The following is a 20831-nucleotide window of genomic DNA, read 5'->3' as shown; positions in this document are numbered from 1 at the left end:
CATCCGCGCAGTCTGATCAGGATCCATGCTGTTCGCTTACCAACTCTATTACAAGTAGAGAAACTGATAGCGAACATCATGGATCCTGATCAGACTCCGCGGACACGCAGGCTGGTCTAGTGGATCCATGTTGGTCGCAAACGCACTATGTTGGTTTTTTCATGACGCGGCTCATATATATATATATATATATTATTATATATATTATTATGATAAAGGTATGTTTATATATATATATATATATATATATATATATATATATATATATATATATATATATATATATAAAACATACCTTTATCATAATAATGAAATAGTTTTACACCTATTTCTTGATAAAAAGCACTGTTAAGTATTTGAAATTTCATACAAAAATTTACACTGAACTTATTTCACAATATACTGCCTTACTATTTGTTTGCATAAATTTAAACCTGAGTATTCAAGTTAATATAAAAAAATACCATTAAAAAAAACCCTACACTATGTATAAATCTTTACCAAAATATAATGAATTTAAAAAAATTCTTACATAAAAAATACCATTAATTAATCCATACACTATGTAAAAATCTTCACCAAAAAAATAATTGAACAAAAAAATTGAATCAACAAAATGCACAACAGATATGTATAGCAAAGCTTCTTAGCATCTCCAGGAAAGCTTTTGTCAAATTGTAAAAGTGTTTTACTTAAACTTTAAGTACCCTCTAAAAATAGAACAAAGATATTAAAGGGGCATGCCTCCACCCTACAATAAAATTCATTAATAGTAATAGAAGTGCAAGTACCAGTGCATAGCATGCTGAACTCAAAATTCTATAGATATTTAACATGTGATTACAGAAAAGTTGCTTAACTACATGTATATTTATTTTTTTTTTGGTCCACCTTAAGTCATATTTTCGAGATAAAAAAATCTTTTCTGGTTTTTTTTTTGTCATTTGTACAATTATTACATACAATATTAACAAACATAACACTTTTCTGCTTTCATACAATTGGGAAAACATGCTCAATTACTCTTATATACATGCATACATGTACTTAATTCCCGAAGAACAAAAAAAAGGCAAAAAAAATAAGTGAATGCATGTCCCTTTAAAGAAAATATTAACAAAAAATGTGAATGCATGTCCCTTTAAAGAAAATATTAACAAAAAATGTAAACAAATATCACAGACAAAAAAAAATAACAAACAAGTAATCAACACACTACACTGTCAGTTATGAATGAGCACAATCTAGTAAAGCTAATGTAAACTAAATATAAAAACAAAGAGTGTATGTAAAGTGACATTATATATATAATAAAATATCTTGAAATATAGTGACAAAATTCTATTCTAAAAATACTGTATCACTATATTTTTCTCACATTTTCAATATAAATATTATAAATTTTGGCTATTTATGTGACATGTAACTTGACATAATTTACCTATTTAATTTGATATTTATTTTGATTAACAAAGAATTGCTGTAATTTTTATACTACATGTACAAGAATTTGATATTTGTCTTTATACATGCTAAAACATGTATGAAATGGGAAAAGAGATAGATTTAAGATTTTCAATTTGCACTTGGTTTTAAAATTGTTTTGATTCTTGGCTATAATTTTTTTCTCAGTATATTATTATGCAACAACATCTATGGAAGACTTTTCTTTGATGTTACGAGTATATACAACACTTCGCTCAAATCCAAAATTACAAAATTTTCATCTCCCCTGATATTATGTAAATGCCGTCTTTACAATTTTTTTGTCCATTCCACTTTTAAATCAAAACTAAAATAATTTTTAAAATAAGTTTAAAACTACATCGTCAAACTTATTAATATAACATCTCTTCTTCTCTAATATCAACAATAGTTCATCATTGGTAAACACAAAAGTTTAATAATCACTAAGTCCCGATTCCGATGTAAGGTCGTGATCTTTATTTGACCTTCTCCGCACCAGATCTTTTCCTTCTTGATAAGCTACTTTTAATTTTTTTAATGTCATTGCAAGTCGATCTGCCTCAGGGCCGCCGCCAAAATGTTCTCTAAACCGTTCCATCTCTTTCTGATCGCGATCCTCTTTTAACACTTTACGTTTTGTATCTATTTGTGTCTTCTTATGCAAGTCCTGAGGGAATAAAGGGAGAATATTGTCACAAAAATTTACGTTGTACAGTAATGTATCTTACTGAAGAAAAATTGTATTGTACCATTATAACGCTCATGTTGGGGTCCAAGGTCAAATTAAATTACACATTACATTACATATATTAGTAACAATGCCAGTACAACTGACTCGGATATCTACAAAATATTTTTAGTAGATTTTAGCAGATGTATAGAGAATGACATTAAAACAAAACTTTGGAATTCATTCCATTTGGTGATTAAGTATCCAAGTGATATAAAAGTATTAATTCAAAGGATGTGTTACTTTATCAATAAAGGCATAAAAGAGAATAAACCTTGGTTTTATATTAAAGGAAATCTTAAAAATATGCAATTGACTTCTTCTTTTTATTTTATTTATAAATTACATTACACAAATTGTAAGTACATGTAATTAATCAAATGACCATTACATTTTAAATGTAATTAATTACATTATACATTTTTGTGATTTAGTTTTATTTTTAAAACACCAAAATTTTAATGTGACTATGCAAATGATGTGTGACTCTAAAAACATTCAATGATTAAAGCATTTCTTTATCAAATTTGTTAAAAATCTTTCTACTCCAAAAGATCTAAGTTTTTGTTTGTTTGGGTTTTACGTCACACAGACACAGTCATAAAAGGTCATTTGGCACGTTCCAGCTTTACTGGTGGAGGAAGACCTCAGGTGCCCTTCCATGCATTATTTCAGACACGAACGGGCACTTGAGTAGAAACACCGACGTTCCGTAAGCTAGCTGGATAGCTTCCTCACATGAAAGAATCCATAATCCCTGTCTGGATTCGAACCCACAGAGGTGCCAGGACAAGTGGTTTGAAGATCTAAGTAAAAAAAAAGTTGATTATAGTGTAAACACTCCTTACTCTTAATGCTATATCATTTGGGTCACTGATGTGAATTATTGGTTCTCTATAAGCTTTAACAGGCGACGTCCCTCGCGATCCTGCTGCTGCAGCAGTCTTTGGTGGTGTCACATACGGTTCAACAAACTGAGGCCCTGCCATTCCAGCACTTTGATAAATTGTTTGTAATCTGAAATGTTAATTCAGTTCATATTTTATATGGTTATTGCTAAAAGAATTAATCTATTACAAGAGGGAAAAAAGAAGCAGGGTTTCAGTTACTTCTAGTAAATGGCTGGAAGATAATTTAGGTTAACCCATTACTTCATATACACGCCTTTTAACGCCTTTTTCACCCCCCCCCCCTTTTTTGTTGTCTCAAATGATGAAAAAATGCCTTATTTAGGCCCCAAACACTTGTTTTTGTTTGAGAAATGTTGTTAAAAAAAGTGACCTCTTTTTCGGCGCGGCCCCCCAACCAAAAGATACATCAGGGGGTTGCCAGAAGGGGGATGTGCCCCCATCGCCAAGAAAATTTTGGACTTGTTAGAGGCTGTAAATGACCCCAGATTGATCATAAGGTAACGTGTAACCAACGCTGAAAAGCATTTGACTCTAACTCAATCCATTGAGAAGTTGCAGCACTTTGAAATCAATTTTGATGGAAAAAATCAACGCAAAATAGTGATTTTTGGCAATTTTGAGATGTCCCCTCGTTGCCATGGTAACAGAAAATTTAAGCCTGAGCATGTTGTTGCAAGGGCAATGGTCCAGTCAACATTTGTGCCAAGTTTGATTAGTGTTGAAGCAGTATTATAGCAATTTGAACTTGTAACGGGAGACTTTTCAATGAAAACAGCCATTTTTCACAAAATGCTCAAGACATGAAGTAATGGGTTAAGTCCATATTTTTCCTTGAAACTGAGCTAATAAAGTTTAACCTACAAAAATTTAAGAGAATAAAATTTTAATATACTTTTGATTTCTTTCTTTCCGTCTTCTTTGGACCTCATGCCAGCTAGGGAACATTGGGTTTCCTGATATTGCTGGGCGTTTTTCTGGTTGTTTTAAAGGCATGACTTCTGTGTATTTAACCATAGCACCATGACCTCGCGGGACATGGAAATATCTCTTTCCATTATATATTCCATTGTGTGTTGAATTAACTGAAAATAAATAAAAGGTATATTTCATTAAATAAAACTATATAAAATGAATACAGTTATTTAAGTATTTAAAAGGAAAATTGTTTTTATAGTGATTCCATATCGAGCAAAAAATTATTTCAGGGGAGTGATGCCCCCTTTCTGGTTGATGCTGGTTGTCACTCAACCCAAGGGAATGGGTTCAAATCCTACTCGGATCACATTATCATTCTTCCTTATATGACACCAGTACTGGTCAGTTCCAATAAGCAGATTGGAGATTACGCAGGTTCAAATTTCAAATAAACTAAAAACTTTTTTAAATATTTAGAAAAAAATTAATTATATACAATCATGTATATATCAATAATGATGTTCACATATATTAGCATAATCAAAACAATTGTTTAATTCTATGTGTATGAAAACGACTAAAACTTACTATTGTCATCAAGTCTTACACCAACATATAACTCGGGAGCTATTGAATCTTCGTCTAACACTCCCACCCATTTTACAGTTCCTGAAAAAAAATGGAGAAAAAAAAATCAGTAATAAAAACTTTTTCAACATCTTTCTGATGAAAAAAAGAGCAAGACTAAACCAAAGCATTGTTAATATGAATTCAGGAACTAATCATTGTAATTAATCTAAAAACAAATTTACTTCTGGCAGAACAATGTAGCTCAAAACACCTTTGCACATGTAAATATACTGTTCTGAATGACTTAATTGGACACTAAGATGGTGAAAAAACAAAAACAACATGATAATGCAATGTTCAACATGATTTTAAATGTTAAACAAATTAAGATGCAACACTTCCACATGAAAATGTTTTCACAAGATTATAAATTATAGTGACTTAATTAAAGGAACTCTACTTAGGTTTTTTAATTATGGTATGAACGAAATGATGTTGGTTCTGACGACTGGTCACCCCTTATTTCTGAAAAAAAAAATCACATCAAGGGGCACCTGAGGTTTCCGGGCTCAACCAGTAAAGCTCAGAATGAAGTCATACATCATCTACTGCATTGTAGAAAACAAACAAACATAAAAACATGTATCATTTCTGAAAGTGTTTGGTTTGGTGCCTGCGCAGATTTCCACAGCCTTAAGCTTCCAATAATTATTAGCTTATAATAGTAATAGCTTTTCTGCAATGGGATTTAATGAACCCTGGTGAGTCATTAGGGATAAGGAATTCCATAGACAATGCTACTTGAAACTTAAACCTGTGATTTCTTAAACAGACATTATAATATCCAGCTTCTAATTTTGGAACAGTCCATTTTTGGGGACATTGAGATGAAACAACCACAAGTCATTTATTTATTATGCCGCCAACAGTATAGAGCCTGGCGGGTAAGAATTCATGGATTCACTGAAGTAGGCCTGGCTCTGTACTGGTGGCATTAGACTATAACCACTCTCAGGCCCAGCAGAGACCGGTAAGGGAACAATAGAACATCTACACCTTAGTGCAATAACTGGTTAACTCCTATTAAATTTAGAAGAACTTAACCTGATACTGCACTAAGTTGATGACATATATTAGGTCTAAATCACTTCAAAGAAATCTGAAAAATTTCACTAAGCTATACAACACCACAGGAACTTTTTACGAAAGAAAAAAGTCAGGACATTTACTGAGCTAGAATCTGTTTCACATCTAAGACAGATCTAAGAACTATAAAATACCCTTTGAACAAAAAAACAAACCAACAAATATTTGGTTCTAAATGGTGGTCTTGTCTAGATATGAAATTTGGTTATTTTGCAAGTTGATGTTGATGAAACATACTTGAATAACAAATTAAAAAATTCAAACAAATTAAGGTAAAAAAAAAACACCACAAATACAATCTATCATAAATTTTAATGTTTAATTCCCTATATCTTATAATATAATAATTATATCAAGATCTATTTGATCACACAAAAGTTGTGAAATGAACAGAGATGTCTGTAGACCCTATAGAAATAGTTGATGTTGACTGTGTCACACACAAAGCAAACTATTAAACTGTGAAATACAGTGCTATATGACTTCATATTTTTATGAATCCAGTATCTGATCCAAAATTTGGCCGAAGCTTTCTATTTTTTTTCAATACCTTTACATGTTTATAGATGAATACAGACAGTAAGTGCACTGACTTGTAATAATACTGCAAATATTCAAAATACGCACAGTGGTGGTTCAAATTACAAATGTATATTAATATCCGGTTTTTAAATGAAGTTGTGTAAATGTTTTTATATTTCTGTCTCACTCACAGTTCAACACTCAGAGATAAAGGATAACATTATATCAAAAATCGCATGTCTGTCTGATGAAATAATTTACTTGTAATTTAATATCTACTAAATGAAATATGATGATGTAATGGTCTGTGACTGATATCTATAAACCTACCATCTGCTCCTTGAAGGAAAAGATGCATATCCAGGGAGAGAAAAAAAAAAGGATTACATTATTTTATGTTGTTGATGAACAAAAACAAACTTGAAGACAAAAATTTCAAAGGATTAATATTTGCTCTGATTTATTAATGTAATTTAATTCATTTTTATAGAAAATGTAGAAATAAATGGTTTAATTTCTTGGTTAATGACAAATTTACTGTCAAATGTTTAACTTTAAGCTTTGCAAAAGTTACCTTACCAAAATAAAACATCAATATTCAACATAAGAGAATGTCTGACCTTATTAATATCGAGCTATCATAGAATAGCCTGTTAAACCAGATAGAGAAATTATGAAAATATCAAGTACCAAATACCAAGATATCACTGGGTCCAAGATTATAAAGAATTTTTCTCAGCTCAAAGTCAGATCTCAGGTATTTGATTGGTCAAAACTGACACAGAATAATTTACACTGGCCAATGAAAAGCAAAGGTCAAGTAAATTTATTGACCTTGGGGCCTGGGTCCAAGGTTATAAAGAATTTTTCTATGCTTCAGACTCAGACCTCAGGTATTTCATTGGTCAGGGACTGTCACATTATGAATATTGACCAATAAAAATCTTAAGATTTGAGACAGAGCTATAAACTCAAAGCCAGGTCAAATAATCTGCAGATCTTTAGAAAGAATCTCATAGGTGAAAGACACACTCAATACATAAATGAGCCGCGTCACGACAAAACCAACATAATGGGTTTGCGACCAGCATGGATCCAGACCAGCCTGCGCATCCACGCAGTCTGATCAGGATCCATGCTGTTCGCTTACAAACTCTATAACATGTAAAGAAACTGATAGTGAACAGCATGGATTCTGATCAGACTGCGCGGATGCACAGGCTGGTCTGGATTGATGCTGGTCACAAACCCATTATGTTGGTTTCGTCGTGACACAGCTCATATGTCCTTACTGTTGTATAAGATTATCTCAACATTTTGATGAAGTACAATTTCATTTAACTGCTGTATAAACAATATTCAGAAAGGACTTAAAGCATGAACCATTGGGGATATGACGACTACAACCAACAGTAGAAACTGAACATGAAAAGCAAGAAAAAATGCAAACTTAAAAGAGAGAAATACCTGATCTTCCATCTATTACATCTACAGATGAAATGAGATATAAAATATTCATAAAATGAAAAAGTCTACAAAAATTGCAATAGGAAGGGTATTCTGATCATCTATGTGTTACATTTGCATATATAATAAAAGTACATTAAAGTGAAGTTTGCCAAATCACAAGTTCCTCTTACCTACTTGATATAAAATGAGAAGCAATGTAAAAATATGAAATAATGGCACTAAAAAAATTGTTTTAATCATATGTGTTTTGAAAAATTGAAATGGCAAATGGTTTGAAACCATAAAGTTTAATAATAAAGCATACATATACTTATACTATACATGAATGTTTAGTGAATAAATTATATACATGAATGTTTAGTGAATAAATTATAAAGTCAGTAACTATGCAAACTGTATATTATTATCACAATAACTTAAGCTTTAAACTAAAATTGAATATTTTACTATGATTATAATGGTAACTTAAGTAACATGAAGAAATATTATTCATGGCATATTTTGCTTGCAATCAATCAAACACTTTCAATTTGAAATTATCTAATCTATAATTTAATACAAACATTGTTTATGTTTCAATAGCAATATGAATTGCTTAAATGAGCTAAATTATTTTTAAGCGTAAGATTATGTTAAAGTCATACCTGGAAATTTGTTTTGAACAAGGACTCTATCACCAACTTTGACCACCTTGCTCTGAGCAGACAATATTGCAGTATGCTGACCCCGACATGCTGGGGGCTCTCTTAGTAAATCACCACTTTCACTGAATGTGTCTCGCCAAAATTTCTTACATGGACCACATGTGCACAAGAAAGGGTCCCTCTCAGGCTGCCAATTGTAAATAAATACATGTATATAAACAATTAGTTTATACAATATGTTAATATTGATGGACAGCAAAAGTGAATTTAAGAAAATTTATAACATTACAACCCATTTCAGGTGTCTATTTTAATCAAATATAAAACATATTCTTTAAATACTTTCTCACTATCATTACAATTTTTATGGGTAGATAAACTCTACAGTGTCTTATAAATATTGTAATAAAACATGTTTTTAAGTTAACTTTTTGTTTGAAAGTTACATAAAAGTTTCAATGGTTACCTTTCAGGTAACATACAAAAATCATGCAGTTAGTTTAAGCAATGTTTAATAAATTATGTAAAAGGAATCAAATTCTTATTAATCAGTTAGAACAAGCAAAACTAAAAAGTAAATATTTTAACACATTATTGTTTCTTGATTAAGCCTTCAAAAGACACCATAAAACTACTATAAACACAATTACAGCTTTCAAAATTTGGTTTCATTTATCATTACAAGTATTATTAAAAACACAATTATACAACGCTATGTTATTCATTTCCACAGATATTAATCAACCAATTCATAATTAAGACAATTAACAACATCGAACAATTTTAGATTTTTCCTAATACATGGACATCAAAATCCTCAACCACAGCTACATTTAACAAATAGTACAATAAATCACAAAAATAAACAAATTTCCTTTTCACATTCATGTACATACACTGTAAATTGACTTAAGATCTCTACTTCCAAAATCTTTTGTACTTTCTATATCACTTTTTTCACTGAAAACAAATTATGTTGTGTTTCAATAAATGTTGTGCCTTATATATTATACATTATAGCGATTGTATTGTTCACATCATGCAACAATAAAAATGACTATAATTTTTATTTTTCTTCCTGAGTATTATTCATGTACAGTGTAAAAACTGAAACTAAGAAAAAAGTAAGTATTTTAAACTCTTATGATAAAGTTCTTATACCTTCAAAACTAAATTATATGGATTACCCATGGTCATTTTATAACATTGTGCATTGAATTAAGCATTTATCTTAAATGGCAGTGTTGTAGCTTATCCTCAAGTGTGCATGTATCTAAGATGTGTACATGTGTCTTAGATGTTATATTACATATAACTATTAAACTGAACAAGCAGGAAAGAGCTTGTTCAGTACTCGGCACTTAACTGTGAATATTACCTATTACAAAAAATATTTATATTCCATACACAATTTTTCTTACCTTCTTAAATTGTATCCTCTTTGATTTATGTGACATTGATTACATTTATTTCTAAAAGCCTCTTAAAATTTAGATGAAAAAAATTCACACTACAAAGTCTTGTTTTGAACTTGTTTTCATGCAGTTAGAGTTTAAGGAGGGCAATTTATGATTCAAATATTAATATAATCAAACATGATATCAAGCCTGTTTACTAGATTAGAGTTATTCATACATAGGACACATTCCATGCATTAAACAGGTTTATCTTTACCTTCATTTTGTGTTCTATAAACACTGATTTGGCAGTCTTTTTAGGATATAATTCATTTGATACCAACACATGGGTAAACATTACGAGTTATGAAAAGATAGATTCAGCCTTATCTGAAACATAATCACTTTGATTACAATCAATTTAGTCGCTTCAATAACTGTATTGTTCTATTTCTGACCAAACATCATTAAACTATGTAAACTTCTGTACATTATTTATAAATTTGTCATTAATTGATTTTTAATTGATTGCTCTAGGTCATTGCCAAAGTTTAAAAAGTTATCTAAATGTTACAAATAAAGAAGTGGCATTTTCTTGCAACAAGTACACTTACCTCATTGTCCTGACTCCTCATGACTATAACATTGTTTAACCTTTTGAACAAGTATTTTTAACAAGATTAATTGATGTAAAAATGGAAAGAGCGTCCCGTTGTCAGGCAGAGTACCTGTTTACTTCCGGCTGCTTATAACAAATTAAAAATAAAAACAAATTTAAGAAATAAATAAATCTTGTCATCAAATTTAAAATCAATATTTTAACAATCATTTAAGTTAAGATAAATTTTTAACATTTTATAAGCCTTTTTCTTAAGAATAGTTATGAAATATGCAAACATTTTTTTAAAATTTTCTCTATGATTTAAACGACTGTGTCGATGGCGGAAGAAAGTTGCAAAATCAATGCCAGCAAAGATATTTTCTAGGCATAGTGGTGGATATCGCCGTGTTTCTCTTAGATCAAGGTGAAGGGTCATCCATGCATACGAAATTAAATGTTTAATACATTTATTTAATAAAAACTCCGTTCCTGTATCATTTCTTTAAAGAAAATACAGTTGTTTTTTTCTCACTCCCCACCCACCTGTCTCACCAAATATGTTGTATGACTATGACTCATTTAAAGAATTGAAAACATTGGCATTCTAAATGGATTATTTCTATTGTTATGTTTACAACTCGGTGTCTATTCTAGGAATTGAAAAATAGGGGTGATTTTCCCCCCTCTATTTCAAAAAAGGGGGCGATTTTCAAAATCAAGGGGTGCCAATAAAAACTGCCAATGTTAAATCGTCTGCATTAAGTTTACACTGAGGCGTTCAACCAATGAAATAATTTAAAGGAAAATATTTATTTAAGGCAGCAGAAGTTGTCCCCCCTTAATTTTTAAACGAAAACAAATTATTACAGAACTGCCGTGATTGATTCAATACAAACAATCGACCTATCTTTCACATCTAGATCGTAGCCAAGCTAGGAATTGCCTCATTTTTCTTGATAATTTACTACACTAAAATGACGCCCAACTGTCAGACCTAGCACACTAGTTCCGGTCGGTACGGAACATTCCGTTAATTTCTGTCAACTCACGTAACCAGTACCATACGGTACTAAATTATTATAATTAGCTTACAGTTACCTCCCTTCGGTTTTCAGTGTAAATGTAAACAAAACAACCAAATATAATGCGGGATGAAAATTTTACGATTTTATTAACTTTTTTTATAGATGCGCGATTTTCACGCACATGATTTTGAATTGTGCGCGATCTGTGAAATACTAGCGTGAATCGCCTAGAATAGACACTGCAACTGGTAATATTTTTGTAGTTCGAAAGATATTTGTTTATCTCGAGTGTGTTTATAGGCAAGGTCTTTCAAAATTTATAGAATGGTCTGGAAACCTTTCACGTTACCATTAAGCATGCAGGGCTCTAGCAACTGGGCGATTTCGGCGACTTAGTCGCCTAAAGTGTCAGAACTTCGCCGAGTTTGAACATCAAAGCGAAAACGATTTCGCCGCATTTTTTTACTGACCACATGTACATATATATCATACAGTGCATGCTAATTAAGTTAATCCTCGCCTCCAGGCATAAATCAAACTGAATTGGTGACGCACATGCAGTTACGGCCGATAATTGACATCAATTAACACATTTAAGTGACATGATATGCAGATGCATCGGAAATTCGCCGATGTCAACATCACATTTTTTAGGCATAATTTTACGACACCTGCCACTATTTTATCAGCGAGTGTAAAAAGATTACACCCAGAATTGCTTATACCATATTTGTTTGACAGTAATTACACACAACCTCACAGACCGTGTAAATTTACTTGCATATAAATTAATACACACAGAAGCACAAGTAAATTTAATGGTTTGATACCTGTTTGATAGTAAAAATGAAATTTGTTAAAGAACTTAAAAAACATTGACCCACATCAGACCAATTTTGGACAAGTCAAAAACAGTAGTAGATAAACTTTGTCTTCAAAAAGTTACATAAACGTCGGTAAATTATGCGGTAAACTACAAATTTGAAAATTTTGTTTTACAATGCCTGTTGCAATAGCGGATGAATAACAATCTAAAAATAATCATTGAATATTTAATTAAATATAATCAAAATCAACAACAACTAGAATTGTAAGTGTTTCTGCAGGAAACAGACAAATTTTCATTTGTCACATATTTTCGCGATGCCGATTTTTACGATGAAAATAGTAGTTACCAAAAGGAAAAATTGTTTTGTTAAAATGTGTCCAATACCACTTAAAATGTAGTTTATTAATGGAAATTCCTTAAGGTATCATTTACATTAATTTTCATTGAGAATTTTGCCAGTATGTGTTGTACAATGAATATTTTCTTAAGGGAGGGGGGTGTGTGGAGTTAATCAGGAAGAAAACATTATAATGGTCTGATGATAGAGGGTTTTAGAACTAATACTTCGAATATCACTATCAATTTTATAGGTAAAACTCCTTTTTAGCTCGACTTTTCTATGAAAAGGGGAGCTATCCTACTCGCCCCGGCGTCGGCGTTGGCGTCACACCTTGGTTAAGTTTTTCGTACCACCCCACTTTATTTCAGAAGTATTACAAGTATGGCTTTGAAACTTACCATACTTGTTCACCATCATAACCTCCATCTACAGACAAGAGTACATAACTCTGTCAAGGTTTTTGACAGAATTATGGCCCTTTTTTGACTTAGAAAGTGTATTGAGCTTGGTTAAGTTTTTGTACCACCTCACTTTATTTCAAAACCATTGGAGGTATTGCTTTGAAACTGACCATACTTGTTTACCATCACGACCTTCATCAACAGACAAGAGGACATAACTCTGTCAAGGTTTTTGACAGAATTATGCCCCTTTTTGACTTAGAAAATACATTGAATATGGGTAAAATCCACTTATTGCCTTAACCCTTTGAGATATTGCTTTGAAACTTTTAATGCTATTTCACATCATTACCCCCATCTGTATGCAAGAGAAGGTAACTCTGTCAAGGATTTGTTTTAAAAATTAAGGCCTTTTATCGACTTAGAATCTTGGTTAAGTTTTTAGTACCAGTCCACTTTTTGACTGAACTGTTTGAGATATTAATTTGAAAGTTGGAATACTTGTTTACAATCATGATTCCCAAACATGTCCAGGAGAAGGTAATTCTGTCAAAGATTTTATTTGAATTATGGCCCTTAACTGTCAATGTTTTGTATTATAGGCAAGCAGTGTTCAAGGGTATCACACAATTCAGTAAAATAATTCTTCACTAAATATCTTAATGCTCATGGCCATTGTTCACTTTAAAAATACAGAGATTCTTGTATTGCCTTTTACTGCAAAAACTTTTTTTATTGGCAAGCAATAAAAAAGTCGAGCGCGCTGTCTTACGGACAGCTCTTGTTATATATCAAATCAATGTACTAAGCACTTTTTCACTTCTCCTTATGTCATCAAACTTCTCCCTGATAGGAGCTGAGGGAGAAGTCACTTCTCCCTAAAATTTTGGTCTAGCTAGAGCCCTGAGCATGTCTCGGTATAACTTTGTATAGTTTGCTATGTGCAAATTATGTATGTGTTCAAGAAAAGGACGAAATTTAAATTCAAAATCAAAAATGAAAATTCCTATGACATGATGTTCTTTAAAAATCTTTGTGAAAAAGGATAAATATTTCAGAAAATAATTTTTTTAAAGCCATATCATTTGAAAAACATAGATTGCTTGTTCAGAATATTTGCCAGATTGCTTGTTCAGAATGTTTGCCATTAAACAGCCCCATTTTGAAAATGCACCAAATTAAACATCAAATATTTGTAAATAACATTGTGAAATATTAATTTATAAACTTTCACATATCAGATCGGCGGCACGAAATACCCAAATACACACAAATATTGCCCATATATACCCAAATATAGCAATAGTCATTTTTGTTTGTATAAAAAACAGATTATAACGAGAAAATGAATTAATATTTATAACATAGTATGACTTAGGCGGCTATAACTTTCATTCCGTTGAAATGGGCAGTTCAGATGTTGTAAGAAAATAAACTTGTGACATTTGCTTATCTACAGTAGGTTCATTAATGAATATACTTGCAATTTAAGATTAAGATATGATTATACATGTATTTGTTGTCTACATTTTTTGGAGAGGGGGGAATAACTTTGTTCAAATTTCATACAAGTGTCCATCGTATTATTTTTAAAAAAAAAATTTCTATAGCTTTAATGGAGTAGGCCCTACACTGTATTTGGGTATATTTTGGTTCTAGTCCAACTAATTGTACTGCGCGTCGAGATACTGTACTATTTTAGTGTCTGGGCAATATCTCGCCTCTACAAAAAAGCGAGATTCTGCCCTAGAACGCAAATATCTCAAAATCAAGCTTTGGCACGTCAATATATTTTGACTAATTTTGGTTCAAAACACAATGATAGGAAAATGTATATTTGGGTATGTTTGATTTTATCTTAGTGAATGTGTATATTGTAATTCATAATAAAAACAGCACTTTTTTTTGTATAAAACATTTATTTTTAGTATATTTGGACAATATTTGTGTATATTTGGGCAATATTTGGACAGTATTTGGGTATATTTGGGTGTATTTGGGTATTTTGTGCTGCCCTATCAGATAGGATTTATTTTTAATTGTTTAATTTGATTTCCTTTTAAATGTACATGTGTAGTCTATAGCAGGGAAAGACAAAAGCCTTTGACTTCCCTGTATCTATTCTATTGCCGAGTACATTGCATCAAGTCATTATTTTATGCTTGGTTACATACATGTAGGTAATCATTTGAATACTTTCTTTAACAACATTAACAATAATTTTATATAAACATTATATATATTAAGCTTTCTACATCTTCAAGATATGAACATTGTGATATCAGTTTAAGATAATGATATTATATTTAATTTTCATTCATTGCTAACAGCCTAACAATATTAATTAAAAGCCTTAATAATCAAGTGAGCGATATAAGGGCCATCATGGTCCTATTGTTATATATCTGGTAGGTAATAAATTCCATAAATGCTGCCGTAGCTGATTTTACTCTTATTTGACATAGCAGTTTTTATCACCAAAAATGCCAACCCTGTATTTGATATGTTTATTACAGAAAGGGTCCAAGGCTGAAAAGACTTACATAATATTTACGAAATGGCTTATACATTTAAGAGGCGGTAAGATTGACTCATAGCATGTCCCTCCTTCTTTTAACATCACAGCATCTGTTAGTACTTACAATATGCACCTGCATTTGTTAAATTTAGAAATCTACCTTATAATTATGCATTGTACAATTTTCTTTTACCATAAACTTCCAGTCTTGGAAAACCAATCCTGAAGACTTGAACATTCTATAAATGTCTTTCAATCTATCATGTGCCCTGTTGAGCATCCTTTGATAATAGATATGCATAGTTATATATTGCATTCTTTGTAAATTTCTTTCCTAACCATCAAAATTATACTCCTGCCTTTTGCTTATGACCAAATTTACCGTGATTTTAAGTTTGCAACCATATTTCTTCTTTACATACTTGGTAGTTTGTAAGTACTTTAGATGCTATTCTAAAGGTAGCATACTAAATGGACCAATTTTTCCAAGCAAAGTAATAAACAGTGTGTTTTTACTTGTTTTGTAACTTTTTTTCAAATTATTGTAACATGACAATTATTTAGTTTCTTTTTCATTAATTTAGATGAAGGTACAGTGAATACATGATATTACTCAAAAACCAAAAGTATTTTCTGCCTCTTGTCTTATTTATTTGGTCAAGTTCATTGAATATATGACAGAGATATCCACATTTGAGTTTTCTTGAATTGTCTTGCTATGAATTTTAAAGGTTGAATCATATTGATAATAACCAAATGTCAAATTATGTTTTTGAAGTAAAATTGAAGTATCAACAACTTAATTCTTTCTCTTGTTCTTATATTTAATAAACTATTATTTATTTTTATAATATTTCTTATTACAACACAATTTAAACAATGCCCTTTGCTTGTTGGTGGCAACCAGTGCAGACCACGATCAACCGGCACTATCATACATGCTGTCTGACCATGGTCTGCAATATTCGCTTTCCTGTCAATACTCATTTTCCCTTAAAATGATGAATGTTTTTTTCCTGATTGAAAGATGGACAAGTCCATTAAAAATATTTAGGGTTGGTAGGGTAGAAACTATTTTCCTTATCTTTCATACAAGAGTAATTTGATAAATGTTTTTTATTTTCAGTAGATCATCAGATGATGATTCTTTAGATGATATTCCATTGATGTCCAGGGAAAATTATATCATGGAGGAAAATGATTCTCTTGTACGACCGAGGAGGCAAAGACCACATGGTCAGTCTAGGCTGTCGTACTGGTGCTCAAACTTCTTGGAAACATGCTGTAAATGGTAATGATACATATTTTCAGTTTGAAATAGATGTTACATTGTATTTGTACAGTACAATGTACATTTATATTGAAAAAAATATGATGTATCAGACATTGTTATAGTTTAATATGAAAAAAGGAAATTATTGCAAATTGTACTAATGAAAATATGGCAGTTGGTTTTGTTAGTTGTTTCATTAAAAGATTTAATTGGGAATTTTCAACAGTTTTGTCAATTTAGGAAAGGGGTTTATCCAGCAATAATTTTAAGGCATTTACAAATTTTAGGCAAGCAAAAATGTTCACTGTTTAATTTCAGTTGTTTAAAATGCTGTTGTAAGAAGAAAGTATTCAAGCCAAGAACTGTTCCACTTGGGCTAGAGCATCTAACTGATGAAAAATATCCCAAAAATGTGGTCCGTAACCAGAAATACAGTATCATCACATTTATACCAAAAGTGAGTATATAAATTTTTGCTGTATTATATCTTTGTATAGTACAAGAAATTGTTCTGTTTATTCTTAATTTTGGATTTCGTGATTGTCAAGAGATGATATTATGCTAGAATTGATTTTCACCAATTTATTGAATTTTAGTGATCATGTATGTTTTAAATGTCTCATGGTGTGGTGGTGGTGTTCGAAGTTTTCATTCCAGATCACAGCACTAAGCAACATTGAATGTATGAGAGCACAGGTCAGCCACCTGAAGTTTTTAGATACTGCAGATGGTTGCCTGTGCCCAAGTTGTTAACTTAAGGTTGTTGACTTCATACCACCTTGCCCCTCACTGCTTTTGGTTCGAATTTTGACAGAGATTTTGGATTCTTTCAAGAAAGGAAGCTATCCTGAATAACCTGAATAAATATCTATCTATCTATCTATCCAGCTAACTTACAGAATGTTGTTGGCTTTACTCAGGTGCCCGTTAGGGCCTGAAATAATGCACTTTAGGGCACCTGATGTCTTCCTCCATATGTACAGCTGCAAAGTTGCGGTATTACCTATTCTGTGTTTGTGGGATGTAAAACCCAACCAAAAACAAGAGAGGAAAAAAAGAAATTTGCTGTCAAGAATGAAAAAATGTTTTCAACATCAATATTTATATATTAACCATAATATCAAATTTCTTACTTAAACTGTATAACTTTTCTATTACAGGTTTTGTTTGAACAGTTCAAGTTTTTCCTGAATTTATATTTCCTTGTAATGGCCTCCTCACAATTTATTCCTGAGATAAGGATTGGATACCTGTATACATACTGGGGACCACTTGTAAGTTTATTGTGAGGCATCATTGTTACTATGTGTTAACTTTTATATATATATATGTATATATATACATGTAACTTTCAGTTATGTCAAATGCGAAAAAAAAGTCATATAAATGCATGTACTATGACATGTGGGGTTGTTTATATGAAGTCATTGTTCTTATAACTTTCTTAACTGTCTCATCAGATAAAGTTTTACTGAGAATAAAATGCATTTTTAATAAGGAGGGTGATCATGTGTCATTGGCAGTTACATTGGGTCACCTCTAATAGTATAATTTTTAATTTTTTCTAATTTTTTTTGTTACATCTTGCAATATTTGAATAATGAACTTATACTATGTTCCAGACAAATATTTTTTTATTCTAATGGTATATATTTTGCCAGTATAGCTCCTATACTTTTCCAGATTTGCTTGCAGAAATTTGTGTTATAGAAAAATTTCTGCAAGCATTACATGGAAAGTAAAAGAGCTACAATGGAAAGTTACATGTCATTGGAATAGTCAAATTTTTACCTGGAACATGGTTTATTTTATCATTCAAATATTGAAAGATACAACAATATATTAGGAAATACTATTAGTAGTGACCCAATGTTGCCATAAACAAATGTCATGTGCCTGATAAAAGTGATCATATTTACTGATCTTTTAAATAGTAAATGATTTTACTTGATAGACACTACAACATGAATCATATCTATCTTGTGTCCTTTTTTTTATTCCCTGGAGTAATATCTTCTATCGCTCTTGCAGGGTTTTGTGATATTTGTCACGATGGTTCGAGAGGCACTGGACGACTTCAGAAGGTATCGTCGTGATAAAGAGGCGAACTCTCAGAAGTTCAAAATCTTCACAAATAGCGGAATTGTACAAGTACCGAGTTCAAGGTTGAAAGTAGGAGATCTAGTCTTTGTAGAAAAAGTGAGTGCTGTTCATTAATTACTATAGATCAGGAAGAAAGAGTTATTCTCTCATACAGAAAAATAAAATGGGCAAAGAAATAAAACTGAAAAAAATAATATAATACATGTACTAATAAGGCGTAAAATTTTATATTTTTATTCTTTAGTGTAGTGTCCCTTCTTTTCACTTCTATAGCTCCTTTGTCTTAAATGGATACTGTTTTCAAAGAGGCTATGCATGAATCAGTTAGATTAAGTGTTGATGCAGATGAATCGGAATTAATGTTGCACATAGTCCTGAAAAAAAAAAGGATTATGGAAATGAGTTTTTAAGCAGATAAATCTCAGATTGCATGGCATATAATTCTGAAAAATAGGATATAAGTATTTAGCAGGTATGGTAAATCAGCGTGTCATATAGCGTTAAATATAGGTAATAAATGTTTAAGCAGATGAGATGAAGAACGACTTTTTATATTCAAGATCTACATCTGTTTCAAATGGAAGTAGTTCTTAAAAAATTGTAGATGCTTTGAAAAGAGGGATAAAAACTTGACAGAACAATTGTGTGTTTTATTTTTAATGCAAAATAATGTATTATTTATGTCCCTTAATATTTATATAATGTCCCTCACATTAAATTCACCAAAAATGTTGTTTTTGAAGAAACATAGCTTTATACATTCTGTTGTTTGTTTTTCGTAGGATCAGAGAGTGCCAGCAGATATGATATTTCTGCGGACTACAGAAAAGACTGGTTCGTGTTTTATCAGGACAGACCAGCTTGATGGAGAGACAGACTGGAAATTGAGATTAGCAATACAAGATACTCAACATCTTCCCTCAAATGCTGTAAGTACAAACATTCATAGACATATTTGGTTGTGCATGTATTTGAATTCAAGTAAATCAAACTGAATTAAGAACATGTTTTGGTGGTGTTTATATTCCATTGTTTTTTGGTGTTTTTTTCTCTCAACAATCCCGGTAAACAAACTGAGAGAATGTCATCTTCAAAATGATACTCAAAAAATTTTGAAAAGGTCCAGTGGGTTTTATGAAAGATTTTAATTAGTAGGATAATTTCCTCTCTGGTCTTGCATTATGGACATGTCTTGTTGTGACTTTGTTATGCCATTGCTATATCAGAAATAAAAATAGTAAGAATTGGCTGTAATCTTAAATCACAATGACAAATGGTTTTATGGTACAATGGGGGACTATCCAGGTTTTGCAGAAGATATATTAGAAGTCCCTCAGCATGTTTTTTTTTTGGTTGGTTTAAGATATCTAGTATAAAAGAATTCTTTAGTCTTGCTGAATGTATAATCTTTAACAAGTAGGGACAAATGATTTGATGAGAATAAACTTAACCATTCAGTGAATGCAAAAACTTAAATGCGTAATATATTAATTGTATTTACTAATAATTTGTTACTTTTTTTCAGGATTTGTTGGACATTAGAGCCCAGGTATATGCAGAAGCTCCACAAAAACATATCCACAGTTTTGTAGGAACCTATAAAAGGGTAGGAAAACTTGGTTGTGAACAATACCAGATTAACTTAAGTATTACTGAAAAATAATTCAATTCATTATGGTCTTGTCCAGTAACTTGTGTGCACATTTTAGATCATTGTCTCATCCTGTTTTTTCACAATAATCATATTTATTTTGAAAAAAAAGTACAAAAAAATAAAAAGCATTGCAACACTTGTCATTCAAATTTGACTAATAATCGCATAAAAAATCAATTTTCAATTTAATTTTGTGTATATCTCTGTGTTATCTTTTGCGTATTTTTCCATTATAAGTACTTGATATTTGTAAGATTTTCAAATTTCATGCTTTTATGCTATAAGACCTCAGTGGAGTTCCTTTCAGAACCCATT

General features: G+C 31.1%; 2 protein-coding genes across 9 annotated transcripts in view; one reads left to right on the top strand and one right to left on the bottom strand.

Moving 5' to 3' along the window:
- Nucleotides 1-295: 295 nt before the first annotated feature.
- LOC132716920 (dynactin subunit 1-like) lies at nucleotides 296-10537 on the bottom strand. Of its 5 annotated transcripts, none has more exons than XM_060700259.1 (8): nucleotides 10387-10535; nucleotides 10050-10162; nucleotides 8376-8562; nucleotides 7729-7749; nucleotides 4612-4692; nucleotides 4001-4190; nucleotides 3046-3214; nucleotides 296-2134 (listed from the first exon to the last, which is right to left on the bottom strand). In XM_060700259.1, the coding sequence occupies exons 2-8, from the start codon at nucleotides 10128-10130 to the stop codon at nucleotides 1901-1903; spliced, it is 963 nt and encodes a 320-aa protein (XP_060556242.1). In that variant the 5' UTR covers nucleotides 10131-10162; nucleotides 10387-10535; the 3' UTR covers nucleotides 296-1900. The 5 variants fall into 5 exon arrangements, with proteins under 5 accessions (XP_060556242.1, XP_060556243.1, XP_060556246.1 ...); XM_060700260.1 differs by lacking the exon at nucleotides 10050-10162 and adding an exon at nucleotides 9272-9335 and having other exon boundaries at nucleotides 10387-10525; XM_060700263.1 differs by lacking the exon at nucleotides 10050-10162 and having other exon boundaries at nucleotides 10387-10537.
- A 122-nt stretch (nucleotides 10538-10659) lies between these two features.
- The window catches only part of LOC132716919 (probable phospholipid-transporting ATPase IIB), a 32530-nt gene continuing 22358 nt past the window's right edge, over nucleotides 10660-20831 (top strand). Inside the window, exons 1-8 of one of the 4 annotated variants that reach the window (XM_060700258.1) lie at nucleotides 10687-10797; nucleotides 15485-15548; nucleotides 16616-16777; nucleotides 17078-17216; nucleotides 17920-18033; nucleotides 18791-18958; nucleotides 19645-19791; nucleotides 20388-20468. In XM_060700258.1, coding sequence (XP_060556241.1) covers nucleotides 15526-15548; nucleotides 16616-16777; nucleotides 17078-17216; nucleotides 17920-18033; nucleotides 18791-18958; nucleotides 19645-19791; nucleotides 20388-20468 — 834 coding nt within the window. In that variant the 5' untranslated portion in view covers nucleotides 10687-10797; nucleotides 15485-15525. Of the gene's footprint in view, nucleotides 10798-15484; nucleotides 15549-16612; nucleotides 16778-17077; nucleotides 17217-17919; nucleotides 18034-18790; nucleotides 18959-19644; nucleotides 19792-20387; nucleotides 20469-20831 lie in introns of all 4 variants that reach the window. The other 3 variants (XM_060700257.1, XM_060700254.1, XM_060700256.1) reach the window with 3 other exon arrangements.

Source organism: Ruditapes philippinarum, unplaced genomic scaffold (genome assembly GCF_026571515.1).
Source record: "Ruditapes philippinarum isolate M1 unplaced genomic scaffold, ASM2657151v2 ctg4742_1_1_1_1, whole genome shotgun sequence".
NCBI lineage: Eukaryota > Metazoa > Mollusca > Bivalvia > Venerida > Veneridae > Ruditapes > Ruditapes philippinarum.
Note: the sequence above shows the minus strand (reverse complement) of the source record. Positions and strands in the feature narration are given on the sequence as shown.